Source organism: Protopterus annectens, chromosome 1.part2, assembly GCF_019279795.1.
Source record: "Protopterus annectens isolate FY-2018-M chromosome 1.part2, PAN1.0, whole genome shotgun sequence".
Classification (NCBI taxonomy): Eukaryota; Metazoa; Chordata; order Ceratodontiformes; family Protopteridae; genus Protopterus; species Protopterus annectens.
Genome location: NC_056727.1, coordinates 1,150,505,187 through 1,150,524,464, shown reverse-complemented (window position 1 = coordinate 1,150,524,464; position 19,278 = coordinate 1,150,505,187). Strand labels below are relative to the sequence as shown.

General features: G+C 33.4%; 1 protein-coding gene across 1 annotated transcript in view; it reads left to right on the top strand.

Moving 5' to 3' along the window:
• The first annotated feature begins 1,652 nt into the window (after nucleotides 1-1,652).
• Nucleotides 1,653-19,278, top strand: part of LOC122792433 (extracellular calcium-sensing receptor-like) — a 252,078-nt gene continuing 234,452 nt past the window's right edge. Inside the window, exon 1 of the mRNA XM_044060223.1 lies at nucleotides 1,653-1,910. Coding sequence (XP_043916158.1) covers nucleotides 1,653-1,910 — 258 coding nt within the window. The remainder of the gene's footprint in view (nucleotides 1,911-19,278) is intronic.

The following is a 19,278-nucleotide window of genomic DNA, read 5'->3' as shown; positions in this document are numbered from 1 at the left end:
GTCCTCAATGATTTGCCAGAAAAACACAATTTCATGAGAAACAAACCAAAAATATAAGGCAAAAATCTGGATAATTGTGAGGTATGACCCCCCCCTTACATACATTCCTACTTCACACACACACACACACACACACACACACACACACACACACACACACACACACACACACACACACACACACACACACCCTGCCTTTACCTACCTACTTCATAGATACACGCATACACACTCCTACCTACCTACTTCTTACATCCACACACCAATACCTACCTGTTTCTTACACACACACACCTCTTAAACACTTAAACACACACACCCGCACACACCTTCCATTCACTTGTACATTTGTCTGCAGTCCAGACATCTTCTGGAATTCAAATTCTGCATGGGCGTGGAAGATGAAGACGTAAACCATTGGTCGCACAGATGCAGAAGATGAAACAGGTCACATACACCTGTTGCCTCTGTGCGACTGGATGCAAAGGGCATTCTTAAAGAAGAACATCCTTAAAAAAAAAAAACAACACATATTTTTTTTAATTTAAAGTAAACTTATCTCCTAGCCCCTTGCACCTGCCTGTGGGTGCCCTTGAGTGGGTGATACTGAAAGAGCTAGCTACTAGCAAAGAAGCAATCTCTACCAGTACAACTTTTCCACAGCAACTTTCTGTTGAAGCAGTAGAGAGTTAAGAAAGAGTGGGTGATTAGAACAGACATAGCCTGGCAGTGTGGTAGATACTCTGTTCATGCAGCCACATATGAAGCAGTACAAATAGTCTGGTTTCTGTGATCATGATGTATACCTCTGTATGGCATCCACTGAAGACTGCATTAATTTGATGCTTATTCCTTTTAGACAGAGAATCCCGATTTTTTTCTCTTTTTTAAAATATATTTTCTTTATTAAAATTTTAGTTTTTGCCAAAACTTAGAAACTAACCTTCTGTGTGCTAATAAGGCTTGTAAATGTACATCTCTCTTGCTAAAGTCATATTGTTAAAATAAGCATAATGTTTACTTTTAGTGGTAATATGAATTTCCACTAAATAAATGTACACAGTGGATGGAAATGTTTTGGAGAATTCTAATGACCACAGGAATGCTTTTAATAATTTATTTTAGGCCTTCATTAGGGAAAAACCCATAAAACATAACATGTCTCTCTAAATGTAAATAAAAGAAGGGAAACAAAAGAAAATGAAAAACAGTGCCAAAGGTCAAGGCCTATGAACTGACTTGCAAACTCATAAAACAAAACAAGTTGACTTTACCTACAAACTGTAAAAAGAAAAAAAAAACATCAGTAGGACACACAATACTCTCTTTCTTTGTTGTTGGGCTTTCTCCAAACAGGTACAGTGTGAGAGTGTGGCCATATATCACTAGGGATACCTGCTTCATTATTTGGATCAATCCAGGGGACTGACAGCAACCTGTGACTATTCACAGAAGCCCTCCTTAAGTAATAATTCTCAAGATGAACATCTCATGTTACCTGATATAATCATTCAACTATGTTTCTTTGTTTGCAAAGCTACACCTCTGAATTTCTTCAATTAAAAAAGGACTGTTTTATTCCTTAAATAATAGTATTCATGTCTTGTCATTTTAATAGATTTGGCATTAATGTATACCTTTCTGCACTTGCAATGGTATGGACTATTGAAGAAATCAATCAGAATCCCTACATTTTGCCAAACATCACCATTGGATTCAAGATTGTTGACTCGTGCTACTCTGAAGCTAGAGCTCTCATGGGAACCATGTGGATGATAACAGGACAGCAATCACTGATTCCCAATTATTGCTGCACTATTGGAGCTCCACTTGTTGGCATTGTGGGAGATTTACCTTCTGAGTCATCTATTGCTATTGCCAGACTCCTGGGGCTGTACAAGTATCCACAGGTATGATTATCAGCTGTGAATATAGTTTTATGAAATAGGTGTGTCTGGTACCTATTATGTTACTCCATACACTTACATATGACACTTTGTTTTTAGACCTCTATGTTATCTGCAGGGAAAATTTTAAGATCCGACCTGGTTCAACGATTTTATCATCTTTTGTTTTTTATTTTTGTAACTCTAAATGCTCAGTGTGTGTCTGACATTTATCACAGTTTAACATCAAATGTGGGCATTGACTTATTTTCATGAAAGTCATACTGTAGAACTAAAACAGGTGGAACAGGAGGCACCTGAGGAAGAAATATGGACAGTGGAAAAAAAAAGAGCTTTAATATGGTGCAATGTTTATACAAAGAAGAAAGCAAAGCTAATCAATACAAAAAAAAACTGCACAAAAAATATTTGAAGAGAATTACAGGCAAAGGCATCTGGATATGGAAAATTTCACAATACAGAAAAAAATAAGAAAACAAAGGGAAAAAGGTAGAAAAGAGGAGTAGTATTTGGAGAAGTTAAATAACAGAAGCTGTAGTTATGGATTACCTGTGAAGTGAAGGATTTAGTGTAGAAAATCCAACCCGGGTAACATCACAGAATGATGGAACAATGAGTTCCCAAATTAAGGAGAAACAGGTGGAATGGGAAGCATATGATCAATTGCCAAATAAAGATACTCTGGATCCTTCAGTAGGAAACCCAGTACAGAAGTTCAGCTGGAGTTACACAGCAAGGGAAGGAGCAGGAAACAGTGCAACTCTGATGCAGTCAATGTTGTGGAGTGATAATCCAGTGAGTTCCCATATGAAAGTGCAACAGATGACGACAGATGCAGCTGAAGAGAATATGTCACAAGAAGATGTTCCAGAACTTCCTGTAGAATGCCCACAGGTAAAGGAGAACAAAGAATGCTCCCTTAGTTTAGAAGAAAATTATCTAAGGGACGAGTTGCTTGATTTAATAGACGGATTGACACATTAAGATCAATGAAAGAAAGTCAATAAGAACCAAAATGTTAGAAGTTTGATAAAACAAATAAACACAGTAATTAAGACTATTAATAGAAATCCATGTGATATAACAGAAATAAATATGATATATTACTGTGCAGCTAAATTAATAACAGATAACGTCTTACCACAAAAACACAAAACACTAAGGGAAAGGAAGGGAAGAAATCAAAAGCCATCATGGAAGTATTGAATAAAGAAAACTATAACGCAATTAAGACAAGAAGGGTCACAGTTATAAGCATACAGACGAGAGAACAGATCAACAAAACTGCTTAAAAAGATAGACATGATAAAAGCAATGGACAGTATCAGAACAGACCAGGCTCTATTGTACTGCATTGCAAATAATAAACAAAATATACCAGCACAGGCAGAAAAAAAATAGAAGATATGCACATAACTATAAAGGAAAAGTGCAAAACAAGCAATTCACTGATGACCCAAAATGTTTTATAGAGAATTGTGAAACAAGCCAAAAGGAATAGAAATATCACAAAAAAAAAAACTAGACACATTTGGAAAAATATATCTGAAGACTCTGTGGAACATAACAAAGATGTACGAGGATGAAATAATTGCCAGAGAAATTGAAACAATTAATTAATTAATTAATTAATTAATTAATTAATTAATTAATTAATTAATTTATTTATTTATTGACATTTGTTGACCAGGAAAGTCCACTGGGCCGAGGACCCATTTTCAGTAGAGGCCCGGGAGAAAAGCTTCACAAACATTTACAGAAAGTAAAATAGCAAAGTAATATAACAAAGTATTAAATGTAAAGCAGAAATACAGATGTACAGTATTACTAATTAAAACAATAAATACAGAAGGGGAATCCAAGATGGATGCTGACAGCAAGACATGCACTAGGCTGCTGCTCTATAACTCAAAACAGTAATCTGCCTTCTAGCCTTACCATCTCTTGTGGAACTCTACAATACTGCAAAAATCCGGAAGATACACCACTTAAGCAATAAAAAAATAGTACTATATTAGGAAATTCATTAAAATAAAGTTTTAAAAAGTACCTTCTGAAGTAGCAGGTAATTTGGGACAGCACCCTTCTGGCAAGGCCTCACCAAGCAATGGAGCCTAAAAAGAATATTTGTTCAAAAATAAAAGTCAAATCAGGATGTCTAACACACAGAACTTAAGTAAAGAACAAATGGGAACTCAAACTACTAAAATGAAGTTATGCACTATTGTGACCCCAGAAAAAGACACAGCAAGCAAGAGGCAAAAACGGCTAAGACACAACAAGAGACCTGAAAAATAGTTCTAAGATCAAAAAATGAAAATACTTATACAGTTGAAGATATAAAAACTGTCTTACAACCTTTACAAAAAGATACCTGAGCTCTATCTAAAAAACTCAGCATGGTCAGTACAAATATTGAACAGATTACATCTAGACTTATATAAACAAAATTAAAACCGAAGAAAATAGTGCAGAAATTACAGCCTTAAAATCCAAAGAAAAAGCTAACCAGCAAGTTATAAAAGACTCACAATCAAAATTAATAGATCTTGAAGCAAGGAGCCGAAGGAATAATATTATCATAAGATGAGTACCGAAAGCTTTTGACCAAATTAAGCTAAATGTCATACTCAAAGAAATCGTCAAGTCAACAGTTGAAGACAAGAATATAGTTAAAGAAATGGCCATAGAACGTGCACACAGAGCTATCAGGAAATCCCAAGATGAAACAATCCCAAGACAAAGCTATGTAAAATTGCTTAATGCTGCACACACCTCTACAACCCTAATGGCAGCTAAACAAAAAAGGAACTTGACATGGAGGAGGCACAAAATAAGCATAACTCAAGATCTTCCCTTTCCCATCAAGCAAGATCGCCAGGCATTAGCAAAATTCTACTCTTAGTTAATTAAAAAAATATCCGCTTTCAAATGTGGTATCCAGCGAGACTCTCCTTCAGCTACAATGATCAAAAATATCTAATACAAACTAAACATGAGGCAAAAAACACTTTCAATAAAGTGTTCGGAGAATCATCAAATGACAACAAATAACTCAAATATGCAACTTGTAATGCAAGTCCATCCAGTTATATACAAGCCCTCAAGAAAAGGCAGCATTGTATCATAGCTACAAAAGTCTTTATATTTGCCTCGGTTAAATAGCACAATACGTAATAGTTATAATGGACTGGTAGCACAACACCCGAAATATAAGTCAATTCCCCTTGAACAGACTAAAGCATTTATAAACACAAGTATCCCTTGAAAACAAAAGATAGCTTCACAAAACACCAAAATCCGATCCATTCATTTGAAACTGTTCAATTTAACTAATGAATGCTATCTGTTTAAAAGTAACACGGCTTATAATAAAAAGAAGGCATAACAGTTCCATCAACAATAAATAAGCCAACGCCAGACATCTCGACAAGTCAACCTCAAAAAATGGCTATTGCAAGCACACTCAGTTAGGAAACTATCTCTAACTGCTAAATGCAAAAATAAAAGGGAAAAAATGCTTTAGAATTAACCTAGAACTTACTGGATTTGCTAGACATGGGAACCATTTGCGTAACCACAAAGCAGGAAGTAACTGACTTTCAAACCTGAAAGGTAACTTCCCAGAAAGTGTCTACAAGCAAAACATTACTGGGAGCCGAAAACTCTGCTAATCAACCGGTCAACCAACTAAACCGAGTAGCCAAATTCTAAATTAAATGACACAAACTGCAATGAGGCAAAACTAAATCTTTAAGGTCACAAAACAAGAAAACCTGCTTAATACAACTATCAAGCTTTGAACATGTCATTCTAAAATATAACAGGCAAGAACTGTATCTGCCTCAGAGGATGTATTATTAAGTAAATCTTCCTATAAACACATAAGGTGTTTAAGAGAAGTGAGACTGTAGTAACTGTATTTCAAGATAAAATATGTAATGTCAACCTACATGCTATCTTTCTTTCTGTCTCTAAAAATTTAACAAAGTATTATTTTGATGCAAGCAAAGATAGCAGATCATTTTCTTTCTTTTTTTTTTTTTTTTTAACCTGTTCTTCAAAATGTTTACTGTTTACTGTTTAGACATTTATAATGTAATTCATCAGGTTGCTTAAGTAAATAATAATAAGTTGGTATGCATGAATTGTTAAGTATTAAATTCTGTATGTAGAATGTTGATATTACTTACTTTTTCTCTATACATTTAAATGTTAAACACTGTAATACGACCTCCATCTACACACAATACTGCCCTGTGCTAAACCTTTTACAAGAAAGAAGGAAACCCAGCCAGGATATATCTTATCATTCCTGAAGGCTAAAAGTACTCAGGGTCTATCACTACTGCACGTATTTTTTAAATACAAACATGTTCTACACTTCAATATGTGTTTAGTCACATCACTAAAAGGTGTATACATTAACACTTTCCTCAAAATTGCAAAATGGAATAAGTAGAAGACCCTAAACCTTACTATACCTACACTTCCCTGGGACACTAGGCTCAATCAAGCTTGGTTTCTTGATCAGTATAAGTTACCACACTATAAAGGTGGAATAAAATGTTAAGCAATCAAGTCACGGATAAGCTACTTAATGCCTAACTCTAAGCTCATTATACCCTTTAACCATCCACAACACAATATGGTATGAATAATATACACTTGTGGTGTACTCAACAACTCTGTTATCATACTTCAGGCTAGAAATTTCCTTAATGGAGCATGCAGTGTATGTCAGGAATGCTTAGCAAAACTTGGAATGAAGGAAAGTTTGTTATTAATATCTCCGTACACCTACACTACACCAGGTATTTATGTAGATACACTAACAACAAACTAAAAACAAAGATTAATAACTTACAATGCAAGGGAGATATGTGAGCAGGCACTAAGGTAGGAGTAGTTATGTTGGATGCCATCCTAAACAAATGCTTGTTACTAAGGAATCCATTACATCAAGTTCAAAAATACTTAAGTATGTACAAAGTTACTTTGAAGCCACACATAAACAAACATTCAATAAGTTCATGTGGATATGCTCATAGTTGACTCATGGAACATAAATGGGTTAGGTGACAGGAAAAAGCTAAATTTTATCTTATATCTGATTTTTAAAGTAAATCAAATGTCACATTCCTTCAAGAAACACATCTTAATAAAAATCAATGGCTAAAAATATGCTCCAGAAAATGGATCAAACAAATTATTTTGTCAGGTGACAGCTCCTCCTTTAAAGGCACTGCCATAATAATTAAAGAATCATTTCCTGAAAATATAACTAATAGTAATTTTGACACAAATGGAAGATGGAGCCTTTTCACTAGTATACGTCAGCAGACAAACAATAACACATTTTTTTGAATATATATGGACCTTGTTCAAACCAGAAATTATTTATTTATGAAATCTATAACCTACTCCTTTATTGTCCAAATCATTCCATCATACTAGGGGAGATGGAATTGACTAATTGATCCACTTAGTGACTGCTCAAACAAAAACAAAACTCAGCCAGTTCAGATCACTTCAGCTTTAAATGACCTCATACAGTGTTTCAGCCTTATCGACCCCTACCAAACTATTGACCATGACAGATCAAAGAACAACTACACCTTCTTCCCCCCACACACAAAGTTTGGTCAAGACTAGACTATTTTTATCATCAGATCTCTAAAAAAATGCCAAAAATATGAAAACAGCCAAAGAATAATCTCTGACCACTCCAAAATATCAATAACAATCAACACACTTACCCAAATTACCAAACAAGACAGATTCTATAACTAGTTTCTAAATAGTAACCTTCTAAATCAAAAAGAAGTGACAGAGGAGATAGGAAGGGCAATAACCCAACGTGAACAAGAAGCACTACATACCCAAATACCACTAGATATCCAATGGGCAGCTACTTAAAATGTACTAAGAGGAATCCTAATATAAAAAGCCTCAATTTACAAAAAAAAACAAAAGCAAAAAACAAATTGCCACACTTGAATTGCAGTATAACAATATCAAACAACAACTTCAATCTCAATACTCACAAATTCTGGAAAGAAAACTTGGAGAAATTAAAAAAGAACTTTATTCAATACAACTACACAAACACTCAATAAATGAGTTAAAACTCATCCATAAATATTCTGAATGGGCCCACATACCCTCTAAGATGTTAGCAAATATGATAAACATAAAGAAAACTCTCCAAAATATTCCACAAATTCATTATAAAGAGAGGAACTTAAATAATAAAGCAGACATAATTAATTGTTTCTGGGAAATATATAACAACATATATAACCCCAAAAAACAACAACATATGTCCAACACACAAGAGAATTTTTTAAATAACCTAAAATTGCCAAAACTAGACAATGAACAGTATAACATAGTCGACAGCCCCTTATCAACCAGTGAAATCAAGAGAGCAATAAATAATCTAAAGATTAACAAATCCCCGGGCCCTGATAGTTTCACAGCAACGTTTTACAAAAAATCCAGTAACATACTAGCACCAATCTTCTTAAAACTTTACAATCATATCATACAACATGGGTTCACTGACAAATAGTTAAATAATTCAAAGATGATTCTAATACCAAAACCAAACTCTGATAAATTAAACCCCCTTAACTATAGGCCGATTGCACTTATTAATCTAGATATAAAAATTTTGACCTCATTGTTAGCAAATAGACTTCAAAAAACCTTACATCAAATTATTTCACTTGAACAATGGGTTTCATGAAAAAAAGGCAATTATGTGACAATACTCGCACACTGGACACCTTATTTTTCCCTCTTAGACAAGGATAGGTTCCCAAGATACACACTTACAATAGATGCTTCTAAAGCTTTTGACAACGTAGATCTGGATTTTCTCTATTTAACAATGTCACACTTCAATTTTCCTCTTTCTTTTGTAAAAGCTATCAAAATGATTTACAACAATGCTACCACTACACTGTGTATTAATAAAGTTTACTCCCAACCTATTAATATAACAAATGGAACCCACCAAGGTTGTCCACTGTCCCCATTCTTGCTCACCTTAGAACCGCTATTATTACATATCACCCAAAATATCTACTATCACTTCCCAAATGTTTACAACATAATAGTAAAGTATTCTGCTTTTGCTGATGATTTAAATGTATATTTTGAGCTTCCAAACATAGACCTTAACAAAATTATGTCTTCAATTGAACAATTTTCCAAAGTAGCAAATTACAACATGAACCCAACATATCTTCTATTTTTTCTTTGAACCCACTAAACCACAAAACCTCCTGCTTCCCAGAAGTTGACATACCCCTAAAATATACACTAAAATACCTAGGAATATACTTTGCCTACACTTACAAAGAAATGATTAAAACAAATCTCTTAAAAACTTGGGAAACAATTAAAGAAGACATCTCAAGATGGGTAAATATTAATCTGTCCCTATTGTCCAAAGCAGCCATTATTAAAATGAATGTCCTCCCTAAAATATTCTTTCAACTTAACTCTATTAGTCTCAAAATACCAAAAAAAAATGGTTTACATCAATGGAAAAGGCCCTTTCCAAATGTTTATGGCACCTGAAAACAACATGAATAAGCTACCAAAAACTTACAATACACAAATCAAAAGGTGGTCTGGGGCTCCCAGATTTTAACTTGTACTACCTTATTATCAAAGCAAACAGACTAATTCAAATATCAGAATATGACAAAACCAAAAAGATCTGATAGCCAACATAGGTTAAGATATGGTCAAACTTACTGCACTCACTAAATGTAAACCCTAAAGCTATCCCCTATCTTAACCCTAACAATAAAATCCTCTACAAGCTACACCCAATAATCAAAAATGAAATATTGGCCTTCCAATCTTTATTCACCTCTGTCAATCTACAAAATTCATTAAGTCTCCTACAACCCATACACATGGACCCAAATATCAAGCTAAATAACAAAATGATAGACCTTAAACCTTTCCCACTAATTAAGGAGATAATTGTATGGCATATTCTACAACATAAAGAATAACTCTTGAAAACTTAAGAATACAATTAAAGACACCAGGCAGTTATAACGTTATTCTTAGACAAATTATATCATTAATAAAGATGAAGTTCTCAAAAAACAATATGGACACACAAAACATAGTAATTACTCAAAATATAATTAAATCATTAGCCTCTAATGAGAAAATGATTTCAAAGACCTATAAATTAATTAGTAAGATAAAACATCAATCGGCACTACTTTATTCAAATTATTGGGTAAGCATTAGTCAAAATATCACAATAGCTCAAAAATAAGAAGCCATTAAAGATACCTTAAAATTAACTCCTTCCAAAACCTAATCTACACACAAATAATGATTAACAATAAAGCATATTATACTCCAGCTGTCCTTAAAAAATTTGGCTTCCAAAAAGCACAAACATGCCCCTTTTGCCCCAAAGAAAATGTTGATATACTCCACATTTTCTGGAACTGTAAGAATATTTTCAAGCTCTGGTGGTCTTTAAGAGTACAACTTGAAAAAATTGGCTACGAAAAAAACAAATTTACCTGGGAAACAATGATTCTACATATAATCCCTACCACAATAAGAGGAATCCATAAACATATTCTAATTACATAATGTGTCCTTCTAAAATTTTATATAGCAAAGAATTAGATAACTAACAACAAAATCTCATGGATAAACATTAAAGTCATGGCAGTCAAATATATCACCTCCCACAAACTAGCTACTAAAAGTCTTAAAAAGAGAACATACTTTCAAACATATTGGAACTCCCTTCTCGACACAATCCTCGCAAGTAAATAAATTCCAAACATATTAATCAAATTCAAGTGGCTTTTATTTTTTGAACTTCTTTATACGCAAACACATTATGATTTATGGCTCAAAGTGCTATCCTCAAGATTCAGTATCAACCAGATGGCATTCAACAGTGTAAATAGTTTCATTTTGTGTTTATAGGTTTTAGAATTTTCACTAAACCTTCTATAAGTAAGGTTACCATACTTATGTAAACCAAAATACATAAATGAGGCCACAAAATAGTACCACAATACAATTTTCTGTTATAAAGATATTTACCTTACTTGATTATAAAACAGGGTTTTGTAACATATAAGTCAGAATTAACCGACAAACTTAGAATTCCATATTCCCTGGAATCTCAATGAGTGGTGAATTTATCAGTCCTTTATTTTCTGTTTGTATATTTCTTTTTCTTTTCTTTTCTTTTTCCATTAGTACATGTAAGCTATTTCATGAAGTATTGTGAAAACTATTGTTTTCAATACTACTTGATGTTTTGCTGTAATGTCTGTTTATTATAGCTGGAAAAGAAATAAAATGTATATTGGAAAAAAAAAAAGCAAACACAATACATTCAATCCGATGTACGAAAACTACAGTAGTAACATAGTAGTTTACAACATTTGTTAAACTGTTAATAGGCTAGTAAATAAGAAAATATAGACTAATAGCTCCTAACTGGAAACCATAGGCCCAGATGCAGTACCTAACTTCTGGATAAAAGTATTAACATCTTTACATGAAGAATTATTCTTGAGTAAGAACTATTTATATGCACATCCTGAACAGACACCAACCTGGTTAATAACAGGAAAAAGCGATACTCCTGCTTAAGAGTGAACCTGCAAGCTATCCTAAAAACAATAGACTAATACGTTGCCTTCCAAAGAAGTATAAAATACATACAGGAAATGATGCTGAAAGAATTTTGTCATTTAGAAGAAAACTCAATCATGGCAACAGAACAAAAGGGTAATGAAAGTCATATGGAACAAAGGAATATTTGTTGCTAAATAAAGTTATAATGGAAAATTGTAAAAAGGGCAAGAACCTAAGAATGGCATGGATAGATTACAAAGCCATGATAAAGGACAAATTATTCCAGGGATAAAAAGTCAGAGGGGGTACTCTAGGGTGATTCTTTGTTTCCACTGCTCTTTTGTCTTGCCTTTAACCCATTAAGCTGTCTACTTAACAGATTTGGCCATGGTTGCAATGTGGTTCTTGGAAAACAACAAAGTGTGAAGACTTCTGTTCTTCTTTTCACAGATGATTTAAAATGGTATAGTGCATCAGATGCGGAACTGAAAGCACAACTGCAAGTGGTCAAAACTTTCTCAGATGATATATGAATGCAATTTGGTTTTGATAAAGGTGCAAAAGCAACCTTTAAAGTAGGAAAGTTGCAGCACCAAGAAAATATCAGTCTGGGACAGGATTGTGATATAAAGGAACTCAAGCAGAAAAGATTGTATAAATATATGGGAACTGATGAAGGATTGACAATAAAATATGAACAAATGCAAAGAAAACATAGTCAGGAATAGTTAGAATAATAAAATTAATACTGAAAACAACTAGGAACAAAGTCCAATTTGCTCTTTCTGTTCTAACTCACAGTTCTGGGGTTGACTGGGCCTAAAATATATTGGATCAGTTGGGCAGGAAAATAAGAAAAATGTTTCATATGTATCAAATGATTTCTAAAAATCAGTGTATACCAAGATTATATATGGGCCTCCTCGAAATTGATTACATATATAGATCTGCAGTCGAAGGAGTGCATACATATCTGCTGACCTCATGAGATCCAAGCATAATGAAAGTTTTAAAACATGTGGACAAGTCTAAGATGGCTTCCCTTCTTAGTTTAACAGAAGCATATCAGTGTGAAGCAGGAATGGAAATCAAACCAGAAGTAGATAAAAATCAGGTAGGAACTGAATGTGCCAAAAACAAAAGAAAGAATATAAAGAGAAGAATCAGGAGAGAAGGCAAGGAATGTGGAAAAAGCATAAATATATTTTCACGTACTGAAAACTCCTGGAACAACTTCATGTTGATCAGGATCTGACTCAGGAATGGTTAAGGAGAGATGAATTTAAACCAGAAGATGAAAGGTTAATATTAGCTGCCCAGGATAGTGGATTATGTGTACATGTTCAATTACAAAGCCCATTGAACATGTGGGAGAAACAGACAAATACAGGTTTTGTGAAACAGAATTGGAAACAGTCACACATCTTGTTGCTGGGTATGATACACTAATGGCAGAGGGCCTGTATACTGAAAAGCATAAAAATATGGCAGGACCATTGCACTGGGGATTGTACAAACATTACAATATTGAAGTAGCTGAGAAGCATTAGAAACATGAGCCACAAAGCATTATAGAGAATGATGAAGCTTATATCACATGGGATCACACATTACCAACAGTTCAAGAAATAGATGAGAGAAAACCAGATATAGTAGTCCATGAAAGAAGACGGAAGTAGCATTGATCATTGAAATTGCTACACCCAGTGATTACAGTGTCTTATGTACAGAGAGACACAAAGTCATAAAATACCAGTATTTGCAGGCACAAACAAGGACAATGTGGAAGAAGGAGACCAAGGCAGTTCCAATAACAGTAGGAGCAATTGGTCTTGTAAAAAATAAAAAATACAGTCATATTTAGATATATAACCGACACATGTAACTCTGTATGAATTGCTAAAGGAGTCAGTTCTGGGCATGTTGAATGATGAACACTTTTGCCTAACAACAAAGATTGAAACAATACTAATTTCATGAACTTTAGTCATACTGTGAGTTAGGAATGGGCTCCTTTCCCATGATGATATCAGAAACCTAAAATGTTTGGAGAAATTAAACCACAGTAGAACTAAAACAGGAATAGCAATAGCAACATGTGAATAACTGTTGTATTTTTTGCAATAAGCAGGACCTCAGAGAATACAGATGTTGTTCACCTGCCTCTTTCTATTAACTCTCAGACCACTAGCTGTCCACTTGAGTTTCTTCATTTTCCTAATGTTGAGATACAGCTGCTGAATACAAGAAAAGTTGCCAGTCTGTACAAGCTCGTAACCCTTTTGTATACTGCACCCTCTTGTCCTCATCAAGAATGCAAGATGTAACTAATTAACAGCACTGTTGGTCCAACCACTTTAACATCCACAATTTCAAAAACTCTAATAAACTCAGCATACAGAACATTAGAAAAAATCTTCCAAACATCCAACTATGCTGTAGCATTTGTCAGTGCTGACAGTGACTTGTACTTTACTGATAACATTGCAATAGGATGCAATGAACTAATGGGATGGAAGTGGTAGGAGCTGGTTTGAGAAATGACATATCAATGCAGAGAGGACTTCATTTATTTATGTATGCATTTATGTATGCATGCATGTATTTATTTATTTATGTTGCCTTTGTGTACTGGGAAAATCTGACTGGGTTTAGTTAAATCCCTTTTCAGAGCAGGCCCAGGAAGAAAAGCTCCTCAGATTTTTTACAAAAAATATTAAGATGACATATAGAATGACAGCGAACAAACAGTATACAGGTATTCACAGAGTGCATGATACTTTAAACAGTGAGCATACATTTGGAGACAGCATGAATATTTAAGCAGAGTTTTTATATTTACAATGCATATCACAATATATATATATATATATATATATATGTGTGTGTGTGTGTGTGTGTGTGTGTGTGTGTGTATCTATATATATATATATATATATATATATAAATAGATATATATATATTTTATATATATATATATATATATATATATATATCCACTTTTAAATATTGAAATTCCAAAATCACGACTTTTAAAAAAGTACCCATAACATCGAGATTTCAGAATCTCGACATTTAAAAGTTGGTTTAAAAAACAAATGAAAGTAAAATATTTTGTTGCGTCCCCCACACCCCCTACTTAAATATACCAACTCCGAGTCACGCTACAGTGAAGAGAATGGTAAGGTCCTGTTGCACTTATACCATTATCTTCACTGTAGCGTGATCTCGGAGTTGGTATATTGAAGTAGGGGATGTGGGGGGTGCAGGGGGGCTTGCCCCCCTGCAAACAGTTTCTTTTACTTTAATTTTTTTAACCCACTTTTAAATGTTGAGATTATGAAATCTTGATGTTTTGGGTACTTTTTTTAAAAGTCGAGATTTCAGAATTTTGACATTTAAAAGTGGACCCCATATATATATATATATATATATATATATATATATATAGAGAGAGAGAGAGAGAGAGAGAGAGATTATCACATCTTATTTAAGAGGTGACCATATGAGTCTTTGAGTTATCATTCATTCTTTCATTCATTAATTCTTTAAAACCCTATGCATAAAGGTATTAGGCATTTGTAAGACAAATACACACACACACACACACACACACACACACACACACACACACACACACACACACACACACATACACACATGCTCCAATCACTTATATGTTTATATATACTGACATGGATTTGCAGAGAAGGGCATTGAACTGCATCAATCATTCATTCTCTCATATAAAGTACTGAAAAATAATACACAGTTATAGAGAGAAAAATAAAGAAAAAATTTATTTATTTTCACAGCCATTTTCAGGGACACCAACAATGCAAACTGCGTAGGACTCTTACTTCTCACTTTGCAAATGAGCTATTAACCCCTTTCTGCAATGACACTATTAACCATTTTTATGCATAAGCTGTTGAGCACAGGGGAATCAGATTCTGTAGCTTCTGATAACATTTCAAAACTAATGTAATATATGTTGCATTTCTTACTGTATTCCTTATTTTCTAATACAAATAATTCTATATATAAAATGTCATTATTTGGAGCTGGCATATTTAATCTAATGACATTCTAGTATGCTGCTTCAGATACACTGCAGTGATAAATTGTCTTTACAGTAATTATTACTATGAAATATATACTCCTTAACACAGACATTTGCCTATTCTCATACGCTCTTTTTTTTGCTGTCTGGTGATTCATATTTATAGAAGCTATGACATTTGAACACATTTCTCTATGCTAATTCAGCAGCAAGATGAGTGTGAAAACTAAGGGTCATTCTTTTATTCTGATGTTTCTAAATGATAATCAGAATGATTTTTGCTGCAAATTATGTTCAGCCATTTGTTTTATTCTATACTGCAGGATTTTAACTGCATTGTTATTTTCTCATATTTTTGCAAATGTAATGAAATATATTGAACAAAGAATGCACTGCAATGGAACTCTGTATCCTTATTTGTTTAATGCATAAGCAGTGAACAGTATGCTACACAAAGCTTGGGGTGGTATAAACAGCATTTTTAATGGTAGCTGAGACTGCTTGCAAATTGTATTTGTAATTATCTAAAAGGAAGTAAATGCTTTTGTCTATATCTGACTATTACATCTGACAATTGAGTATCAGAGAATATATCTTGGCCATAATGCTGCATGCTGCTTCCCTAATATGAAAAGTATTTTCTAAAATAAAATATTTTGTTATTATTAAAAAAATGCAGTGAAACAAGAATATGTGATGCTTCTACTTCCACATATAACCAGCACACCAAATGATATTTGCGATCATATAAAAATTGAAATATTATTTTTGCCTAAGTGAAGTCATTATTTCTCACTATCAGGTGTCAAAGAACAACACTCATTAGACTATCAAGATGAAACTGCTGTGGGTTGCTTCCCCATGGTTATCTTTTTAAGCAGTAAAACATTTTATTAAGAAAAAATGAGAAGCAAAGTAAATATATGTAAGCTGGTATATCATTATGCAACTACTATATCAATTGTAATTGGCTGAAATGTAATAATGTCCCTCTTGCCTACATTTGGTTATAAATTCTCACTATCAATCATAATAGAACAGTGCTTGTTAAAACATCACAATCATAATGCTACATATTGCTTTCCCATGATCACCTTTTTTCATGCATGTATTTGAGATATAGACACCCGCCTGATGTAGAATAGTGTCTGTGAAAGTGTCAAGACAAGATAATGTACACATGAGCAGGGATCAGTATAAGTGATTCATTTTTGCATCCTCATGGCATTAATCAATGATGTCTAAATTATGTGTCCAGTTTAATTTTAAAATGGTGTGTATCAGCTATATTTTTAAAATCGTTTGGACAGCAATAATTATGTATATTACTTATCCATGACCATTTTACAATCCTGCATTTGTGTGGTAGAATATATTGTGCCTCCAAATGCTAAACATCTCCTGTGAAAACATTAAAATCCTAATACTGTATGTTTCCATGTGATCATTATTTTTCACCAATAAACAAATTTCATTATTAAAATGAAGAAAGTCATATTATGTGAGGTCTTAGATCCAAATATTGCATCAAATGGTATTTGCAATCATACAAAATAAAGTTATTATTCTTTCCTATATTACATGTCACTATCAAATACCTTAGGAAAAGACTTTATGAAAGCATTAAAATAATGCCATTTGTTGATTTAACATGATTATCTTCTTTCACTAATACATTTGCACAGTAACATTTATATAGCCTTTTGATACCATATTTTGCTGTACTCTGATGCTGTATTTTGCATGGTTGAATGACTGCAGTTTTCACAAATAAACATCATTAGTCAGTTAATATGAATTGTTTTTAATTCTTTGAATGAAGAAAACATGACTATGGAGAAGCAAGCTACAACATTTTGCTCTTGATTCAAAATTTGTTGCTTTTATTAATTAAATGTTGTAAGGTTGAATTAATGCCACCTCTAAATACTATAGTTTGCATAGCTAAGCAATGCACTGCAATAATCTAGCATAATGGGACAGCTGATGTGGACCACTGTAAAATATTTTTAACGGACTGCTATGGTAGCATTTTTCTTCAGGCTTCTTTTGCATTTCTTATGACATTCAGGGAATGTGGTAGTATTCTGAGGACACTAGAGGAGACCCGTAGTACGTTACATCTGATCCCCCAAGGTGGTATCCATTATATATGTGTGTATATATATATATATATATATATATATATATATATATATATATATATATGTATGTGTGTGTGTGTGTGTGTGTACTTCTACATTCCTTTGCATAGTATCTTTGTGTTCTTTGTTTGGTCACATGGCACTATTCACTTACAAACCTCTGCATCACGAATGTTAGATTTACAGATTTTTAGCTGCAATATGGCTATTTTATAACAAGCCTCTGTACCACACTAAAGTAGTTCATTGCACAGGCATGCTGTCTCAATGCAGAAGATGCCACAGCCAAAAAGCTTCATGAAAATTCTAGTTACTGTACACTGTGACACCCAGATGTTTGATAGCTATGGTTAAGGCTAAAATAGTCTCCAACTGAGAGGCAGAAGGCAACAGCTGAGATTATGTCAAATCAATACGCATGCCCCTAAGCTAATAAATATAGCACCAACCACAAGTTTTTAAAGGTGAATAATAAATTGTTTATTTAAAAATAAATAAAAATTACGCTTTGTTAGATTAAATGTACAGCCGGTTTTACACTTATAGAAATATATTCCAAACAAATGCATTTAGCAGACAACATAAATAAAAATTCTAACTAGTAACATTACTGACAGTGATATCTAAATGGTTTAGTGAATCCTAATGACTTCTAATTTATCAAGCAGCATTTGTACTGTTTCTCAGACAATGGATCATGATCTCTGTCTAAGAATGTAGATCACTTATGCACACTTTAGAAGCAGTACAGAAACATGTCTGCCTCTCACTTGATCTTTCTTTCTCTTTGTCCCTCTCTACTTGAAAATAGACCCAGAACGTATTTCATGTTTTTCTTCAGTTTGAATGTGATATTTTTGTCTACAAGTTCATATGCCACAGGGAGGCCAAATATAATAATGCTTTCTCTTGACCTGAAGTAACATTTCAAGGAGTACTAAGCTTTATGCACTGCAATAGTTCACATACTTGAACAGCCATTTTCCCTCTTTAACAGCTCTGTTGCATTTTTACTTGATGCAACAATAAAAGTTGAATTTAGATAGTTTTGTGTGTAAACAATTACATTTATCTCAAACTAATACAATTTTCTGTATATTGTACTGAAAGACAATTGTAAACTTCAATCAGCCTTTCACATTTCTATGCTGAAAATAATATAGCAATAACCCATGCCTTTCTCTGTTGCTTTTTTTAAAGCTGTCTTCCTATGTTAAACCCATTTAACATAGCGAGACAGTTTTGAAAAAAGCAACGGAGAAAGCAAGATCTCCCTTACTTTTTACACACTGTCTTGTTATGTTAAAGGAGTTTAACATAGCAAGACAGCTTTAAAAAAAGCAACAGAGAATTTCCTTTGCTTTTTTTAAAGCTGTCTCGCTATGTTAAACCCATTTAACATAGTGAGACACCTTTAAAAAAAGCAATGTAGATAGAAAGATATCCATTACTTTTTTAAAGCTGTCTCGCTATGTTAAACTCATTTAACATAGCGAGACAGTGTGTAAAAAGCAAC